Consider the following 8037-nt stretch of genomic DNA (forward strand, 5'->3'; position numbering starts at 1 on the left):
CCCCCCCTCCCTTCTCCTCCTCCACGCACACGCACCTGTCATTCATCAATCATCACAATACACCAAATTCCATCCAGCCTCAGATTCAGCAGGCCTGTACGGCCGGCGGCGGCCGGCCCTGGTGAGGAATCACGTGTGGCTCCGGCACAGCGAGGCGACCGGGGACGCGAAGGACGCGCGGAGCACCTCCCTGGAGGCAGAAGGCCAAGCACGCTGGCCGGGGGGGTTCGCCCCTTCGAAGGGGGGGGGATATATTCCCCGGCTCGCCTGTTCCCGCTGACACCCTCTTCTCTGGCCGCCGCTCATTCACTCATCGACCAAGCATGCCTCCCGCGAGCTGTGCTGCCAAGGCCGGGACACCGGCGGATGACTGCCTTGTCTGTCGATCGCGGCCCGGCGGTCTGACCCAGGTACCCCCAAGCGTCCTTGTCCATGGTTCGTCAAAGAGCATCGCCTTCTCTCGGGCTGGGGGGGGGTTCTCTGCTGTGCATGCACGAATGGGCAGGCCCATTCCCACATACATGCACACATGCATGCTTGCATGCTTGCTATACAGATGTGTGCGTGTGCGCGCGTGTGCCTGTACATTGACCCTTGTCATCGATAGCCGGCGGTGGGTCGCTTGTGCCCGGGTCGCTGGCCGAGCGTCAGGCGCTGCTTGCCTGCCGGCGGGCTGCCCGAGCAGCCCTCCAGCAATTGGCCCGCTGTCCGGGGCACCTGCCGACCGGCTGCACCAGGCTACCGATGGATGAGGCATCGGCCGCGCTCGAGGCCGCCGTGGCCGCGGCCGAGGTCCTCGAGCGCAGCACCGGCCCCAATGCCGGCCTGGACAGCACGCTCACCCTGCGGACTGGACGCGTTGAGGCCGATGCCGCGGTCATGTGCGGTCGGGCGGGGGATTTCGGCGGCCTGGCCGCGTGCCCGGGGATCTTGCGGCCCGTTCGATTGGCTTTGGCCGTCCTCCAGCGCTCTCGGGCCGGCTCCGGCTCGGGCCTCGATCCCGGCGGTCGAGTGCTCCCCTGGTACGCGGGCCCCCGCCCCTGTCATGTCCCTTTGCCATTCAGCACGCATTCCCTTCTGAATGTGTCCCTCCTGCGTGTGCTTATTTACACCTGTCCGCGCATGTACACACACATGCACACATGCACACATGCACACATGCACACATGCACACATGCACACATGCACACATGCACACACACACACACACACACACACACACACACATGCACGCACACACACACACATACACACACACACACACACATACATGCACGCATACACACACGCGCACGCACATGCACGCATACACACATGCACACACACACACACATGCACGCATACACACACGCGCACGCACACACGCAACGCACGCACCTCCCCATAGTCTTCTCAGTGGTGAGGGCGGCTGGACGCTCGGTCGAGAGCTCGATGCATCCAAATACCCTTGCTCTGAGGAGCCACTCGTGGTCGACCGTCCCACATACGCTGAGGCCCTGGTCTCCGGGGCCCTAGTCACTGGTCCGTCACCTGCCGGCCCACCCTCCTGCCTCCCATTCGAACGTGGCAACCACTGACCCCCATGAGCACGGTGTGCTCTCGGGCCGGGCGTTGGAACCCCCGCAGAAAAGCGTGCTGCTCAGCGCATTCGGCTCCTGGATGTCTACGCTCGGAATGCCAAACGGGCACGGCTTTCCCCGGCGGCCCACCCGGGCAATGCCCATGCCGAAGTGCCAGCCTCAGGACGCGAGCCGGCGCCTTCGGACTCCCCGGCCAGTGTCCCGCCAGGTGGCGACACGATCGGCGTTTGTGTCATCGACGGGGCCGGGCGAGTTGCCTGCGCCACTTCCTCCGGTGGCATTTGGCTCAAGGAGGAAGGCCGTGTGGGATCGGTGCGTGTGGTGGGGCCCTGCCGAGGCTGGCCGGTGGGCGTTGGGCTCCTCGCCAGCGCATCCCCCCTAACCGCCATCGCCCACCATGTAGAGCCCCCTGCTGGGGGCCGGACTCTATGCCAGCGCCTTTCGCAGGGAGTCCGGACGGTACGGCCCCAGGCCCATGCCCCCGGTGGGGGTCTGTACCACCGGCCGCGGGGAGCAGATCATTCGCACGCAGCTGGCCCGCGAAATGGCAGATGCCGTCTCCCAAGCGGGAGATCCCCTGATCGAGGTCCTGGGCCGGGCATTTCGCCATACCTTCCTCGGTGCGGCCGGCTCGCCCATCGATCACTGTCTTGCCTGCTCCTCCTCTGACCCTCGGCCTCCCGGCCCTTCTTCTTTCCCTCCCCCACGGTCCAACTTTGCTCCTCCGTGCGGCCCCAGATGCTCCGCAGCTTTCGAGCCACCCTGTCCGGGATGGGGGTTGCATCGTGATGACTGCCAGCCGCGAAGGTGCGCACATGCCGGCGGTCCTTCACTTTGCATCGGTGTGTCACTGACAGTCGCATGGGGGGGGGGAGATGCAGATTGCTCAGTGGACATTGGTTGGGCCCACTCCACCGACACGCTACCGGTGGCTTTCGGCCGCCTGGAATGGGATCCCGCCGCCGCTCGGTGGCGGGTCGGTCGAATTCAGGTGCGCCCACATCGCCGGGCGCTTGGCTTCGTCGCCCAAAAGCCCGTCTAACATCAGCATGTCGACACAGGCCCTCATATCCAGGCGCCCGGCCCGAGTGAATGCGGGCCCCGGCCTCACCACCGGCGGAGCGCACTTCCCCGGCGTGCAGGCGGCCGATGCCCCCCCCGGGCCAAGCTTGTGAGGGGCAATAAAAGGAAAGAAGTAAGACCCCTTGGAGGGACGACGGCACATGCAGAATGCAGCAACCATGGCGGCAGATGGAGGGAAAGACAAGGACATTCACATATATTTACAAACACATATGGTTATGTGGGTGGATGGGCGGGCAGGCAGGCGGGGCGGGCGGGCGCGTACATGTGCGCATGCGTGCGCCGGCCGATGGCTGTTCCCCGAGGGGTGCGGAGGCTGGTGGGAACCCTGAAGGGCGGTGTGGGGGGGGTGCCTGTGCATGGGCCATTGTGCAGGCGCGCGAAGGTGACATGCCGGCCCATGGCCAGCGGCATGAACGCACACGCACACATATGCATCTACAAGTGAAGGGACGAAAAGAGATGCCTGGGCGTTTGCCTGCGCGGATGGGCCACATAAGAAGAGCACAGTATCCCAACAGACTGATGGTGGGAGGGGGGGGGGGGGGCAGGGGCGCACACTGGCGCGGCCAGCACGGGACCACGCCCAAGGTCCCAACATGGGGATCTCCCCCTCACCGAAGCTGTGCCCCATCGGCATCACAGAATTCCCGGACCAGCGTGATGGCAGTCAGCAGCCAGTCGGGGATCTCCGGCTGCGCGCCCGCCGGAGCGCGAGCCACAGCCACATGTAGCGCCAGCTGAATGGCCAGCACCACGCGATGGGCGTAACGGTTCAACTCCTCCAGCATTTCCTCCAACACCGTCTCGCTGGTCAGCTGCCGTCGACAGGGGAGGGGGGGGGGTAGGAGAGAAGGAAAGAGGAGGGGCGGAGGGGAGAGCGGGCAAGAGTCAGCATGGGAGGCGACCAGCGGCTGGCAGGCGGGCGGCTCCATCGGGGCACCGGCGTCCGGCAGGGGAGAGGAAGGGACTTGTGCCCAAGTGTGCGCGTACCGTGGACTGCTGCGGGACCTGGGGCAGGGGAAGGTGGGCGAAATGCCCAAAGGAAGACAGGTGCTGGGTGCCAGACAGCAGGGCCAAAAGCTCCGGGGACCGGCCGGAGTCTTGGGCACTGGGGCTGGCAGGGGCCACGGCGCCGGCGCCGGGCCCCCCCTCCGAGCGGCCACTGCCACAGCGGCTGCTCAGGGTAAAGTGCAGCTGGAAGAAATCCTCGAAGGTCTTGTAAACGCAACGTTGGGCAGGCGGCTCTCCCTGAACCGGGAGCAGGACATTGAGAGCGGGCTCGAAGATGGACACCTCGAAGGCCTGATGGCACACACGGCGGAAGAACCGAAGGCCAAGAGGGGGGAACAAATGTCAGACATGGGCAACAGGCCAAGCATGGGACAGGAGGAAAGGAATCGGAGGAGGAGGAGGAGGAGGAGGAGGAGGACGCACGAAGCCGGCCGAGGCGGTCAGGCGCTGGAAGCGGTTCTTGACGCCGGTCCGGCGCACAGCCCCCAGAACATTGAAAGAGGGCAGTGAGAAGGGGTCCGAGGCATCAAGTTTGGACGAGGCGTCCACCGTCCGGGGGAAGGCCATGCTTTCGAGGGAGGCAAAGGAGACACTGTGTCACGGGGGGAGATGCCCGCGAAGGAAAAAAAAAAAAGAAGCCCGAGAGAGAGAGAGAGAGAGAGAGGACGGGAAGGGGGTGCCCAGGCGGGTCAGTCGCTGGGCCGGCAGGCACAGAGCCCAGGAGCCAGGCAGACACAAGACAACATGGCGACAGACGCACCTGGGCCGGGACGAGGGAAGAGCGCGGCACAGACTGACATCCGACTGGAGGAACTCTGCCAAGTAGGCCGGGAGCCCCGGGCCATCGGGGCGGAGTGTGAAGAGGGCATCCGCCAGGGCCAGCGGCGGGGAGTACTCCCCGGCGCCCGAGGCCGAGTGGATGGAAAGCCCCGAAGACCGGAAAGAGTGGTGCGAGGGGGAGGGAGATAGATGGCCGCCACCGGCCCCGCCGGGGCCCCGGTCGACAGACCCCGTTCGGGACAGGCCCCCTGCCATGCCGGTGGGCGGCAAGAGAAGCTGCCCAGCGGCTGGTGCCGCCGAGGCCGGGGGGGGATCGCGGGCCCCCATGGCCAAAGCCGGGCCCTCCTCATTGGAGGAATTGGTCGACAGGGCCCGTGCGCGCGGCTGCTCAAAGGTGTCGGCCAGAATATGCGGCCGGCTCCGGGAGGCTGACATCCGGGTGGAGGATGACAATGACAGGGTCCGGAGGATGGAAGTCCCGCCACTGGTGGACAGGCCACGCACCGAGCCCCCAGCCCCGCCGGAGACCGAGTGCCCGGATTGCGAAGAGGCCACCGAGCTCAGGGAGGCCGAGGAACTGGACAAGTGGACGGAGGGCGCGCCCCCGGTCGCCGAGCCCGCAGAAGCCTCCTCCACCGGGGAGCAATACGTTTCGGCCATCTCGCCGAGCCCCAGATACGAAGCGAAGCTCAGGGTATCCGGATCACGGTTCTTTAGCAGCTCGATCAGGTTGGTGGAAATGTCCTCAAAGAGACTGGCAATGGCCAGCGAGGGGAAGGTCAGGAACACACGGCCATGTCGGGAGGCCTGCCCAGAAAAGAAGGAACGGGGGGCGAGCGGCCAGGCCGAAACCGAGCAAAAGAGAACAACGCGAAAGGAGGACAGACAGACAGACAGACAGGGCAGCGGGGGACGACAGATGGACGCACGCATTCCGCTGCTCCGGCGTCCGCGTGGCCAGGAAGACCATGGGCCGGGACTGGAAGTCGCCGGAGAGCTTGGACAAGAAGGAGGACATCGGATCGCCATCCACCTCCTCGATGATGTCGGGTGTGGCTTTGGACAGGAGAACCGACGGCAGGAGGGAGATGATCATGGCCGTGCCGCTGACATCCCCAGGCAGGGGGATGGCCTCAACCCGGGCCAGCGGCCACCGAGCGACCAGCTCCAGTCGAGCCGGACCCCCGGGCAGCTGCTCGGCCGGCGGGCCATCAAGCAGGGAGTTGGGGTGGACCCCGGACACGGCGCCGGCCAGGCCGCTGGAGGATCCGCCGCCGGTGGCCGCGGCACCGGCCACCGCCCCGAGAGAGGCCCCGGTGGCGGCTGACAGCGATCCGCCCGACAGCGATCCGCCGGCCCCACCGGCACCGGATCCGGAGCCGAGCACCGCGCGCACCACCACCAGCAGATCGTCGAGGATGTAAATGGCACGCGGCTCGCCGACCAGGGCCGGTTCCACGCGCTCGCCGAAGAGCCCACGCCGCCGGTGCGAGTCCACCAGACTGGCACTCCGGCGCTTGGAGGCGGGCCCCATGCCTCCGGGCGGGGGAGCCGCCACGAAGACCGAGTGCACACTATGGATGATCCGGCGCCGCTGGCCGGCCGGGCCGCCACCGAACCCCGGACCCGGCAGGAAGGAATCCGCCTGGCCAAGCTTGGCGAAGCGCCGCTCGAAGGCGACCAGGCGCTCGGCCGCCTCGAGCGCACGCTTCTCCTCATTGACCATGTTCACGATGTCGGTCATTTGCTGGAGAATGTCCACCAGGGCGGCCTGGTCCGGGTGGCCTTCCGGCGTGTACCGCAGGATCTCCCGCAGCAGCAGCGGGTACTTGCACACACGCTGGGCCGGCGTCAGCAGGAAGGAACTCAGGGCCAGCCCGCGGGCAGGCGACCCGGGCAGGAAGGCCGCGCCATCTAGACCGCGCAGGGCATCAGCCGCGCGCGATCCATACTCCCCCGCACGCAGGGCCGCCACCAGGGCCAGGGCCGCCGGCGTGCCGGAGCAGTGGGCCACATACGCCCGGAAGAGGGGCAAAATCGGGCGAATGGCCGGGGCCAGCACATCTACCAATGGGCAGGCCAGGGCCGCCGCCCGCAGGCGCCCATACAACCGGGCACTGATGTCTCGCAGGACGGCCAACTGGCCAAAGAGCCGGGTCTGGGGGAGACGGCCATCCGGGGCCAGATGCCCGGCCGGCATGCCGGCTGCCTGCCCGGCAACCGGGTCCTGCAGCGACAGGAGACCCACCTGGCGCAGAGGTCGCTGGAAGTACAGCTCCAAGACCAGCAAATCGCGCAGGTAGCTGCCCTCCGTGCGAACCAGCTCGAAGATGGCCTCCTGGCGACGGAGGGCATCCCGCGGCAGGGCTTCCGCCAGGGCCGGGTCGACCGTGTCCCGCCACAGCACATGACTCTGGCTCAGGGCACAGGGAGGCTGGGCGGCCACATTGCCGACAGACCCCCCCGGCAGGTCGGCCCCTGGCGAGTCGGCCGCCGTGTGGCGAACAACAATCGGTCGCAGGGTCCCGCCGGCCGCCGGGCCAATGGACCCGCCCCCGGAGGCCGGCTTCTTCGGGCGCTTGGAGCTTGTGCTGCGGCTGGGCTGGTCAATCAGAGTGCCAACGGCCGGGGTCCCGGGGCGCAGGGATTCCGGCAGGACGGCGTCCGCCTGGGTGCGGATGTCGCGCTCCAGCTCGGCCTCCGTCGACAACCGGACCAGGGCCCGGTCGGCCAGCCGACGCACGGCCGCCAACGGGAAGAAGCCGGCCGGCCGATGGGCAACCAGCAGCTCGGTTGCCGAGGCCGGCATACTTGCCTCCTGGCTGCCCGGCGGCTGCTGAAGGAAGCCCACGCACTCGGCGGCCCAGGCGGCCCCGGGGGGGAAGGCATTGGCGCACATTTGACGACCAAATGCCCACCCGGCCGCGGCCGGCGGGGTGGCCTTGGCCGGGGGCTCCTGCACGCGGATGAAATCCCCAGGTCCAAGCGACAGGAGGGGCTGCTCCGGGGTGGACCCCCGGGCGCCGATGGCGGCCGTGGCAAAGACCACGGCCCCCGCGCTTGGGGGCTCCGGCCAGTGAGCGGCATCCAGCTCGAGGCCCGCCATGTCCGGCGGAGTGTCACTGTCACCCGAGGAATCGCTGTAATCCCCATCGCTCGAGGAGGAATCGTCCTCGGAGATGGCCGTGCCAGAGAGGTTGATTGGGACCGATGGCGGGGCCAGGCGCGAGGGGGGCAGCGAGATGCGCCGCAGCTTGCCGGCCGACATGCTGGCGATTTGCGGCAGCACCGGCACGGAGGGGTCCCCCATCGGGGACCCATCGGACGGCTGGGCAGAGGGCTGCTCGGCCGCCGGGGGGGCAGGTGGACCGGGGGAATCCGTGACATCGGCATCGGCGATTTCCATGATGGTTGAAACGAAGGAAAAGGCCTGGTCCAGACGAGCGGCCAGGTCCGAAGGACTCACATTCTCAGCTGGCGAGGCGTCCAGCGCCTCTCCCGGAGATGTGTCCTCGGGCACGGCATCGGGCACGGCATCGGGCATGGCTGGAGGGACAGCAGGCTCGGCCGGGTTACAAGG

The 8037-nt window shown here is 67.6% G+C and overlaps 2 protein-coding genes across 5 annotated transcripts in view; one reads left to right on the forward strand and one right to left on the reverse strand.

Moving 5' to 3' along the window:
• The first annotated feature begins 246 nt into the window (after positions 1–246).
• Positions 247–3210, forward strand: H696_01283 (hypothetical protein). 4 transcript variants are annotated; one of them, XM_009495172.1, is made up of 8 exons: positions 247–435; positions 608–1022; positions 1388–1521; positions 1627–1892; positions 1984–2200; positions 2319–2387; positions 2462–2571; positions 2642–3210. In XM_009495172.1, the coding sequence occupies exons 1-8, from the start codon at positions 324–326 to the stop codon at positions 2753–2755; spliced, it is 1437 nt and encodes a 478-aa protein (XP_009493447.1). In that variant the 5' UTR covers positions 247–323; the 3' UTR covers positions 2756–3210. The 4 variants fall into 4 exon arrangements, with proteins under 4 accessions (XP_009493447.1, XP_009493449.1, XP_009493450.1 ...); XM_009495174.1 differs by having other exon boundaries at positions 247–1022; XM_009495175.1 differs by having other exon boundaries at positions 1627–2200.
• A 67-nt stretch (positions 3211–3277) lies between these two features.
• Positions 3278–8037, reverse strand: part of H696_01284 (hypothetical protein) — a gene marked incomplete at both ends in the record, with an annotated part of 6441 nt that continues 1681 nt past the window's right edge. The window contains 5 exons of the mRNA XM_009495176.1: positions 3278–3481; positions 3657–3968; positions 4101–4269; positions 4438–5211; positions 5387–8003. Coding sequence (XP_009493451.1) covers positions 3278–3481; positions 3657–3968; positions 4101–4269; positions 4438–5211; positions 5387–8003 — 4076 coding nt within the window. The remainder of the gene's footprint in view (positions 3482–3656; positions 3969–4100; positions 4270–4437; positions 5212–5386; positions 8004–8037) is intronic.

This window comes from Fonticula alba (assembly GCF_000388065.1).
Source record: "Fonticula alba strain ATCC 38817 unplaced genomic scaffold supercont2.2, whole genome shotgun sequence".
NCBI classification, from domain to species: Eukaryota; order Rotosphaerida; family Fonticulaceae; genus Fonticula; species Fonticula alba.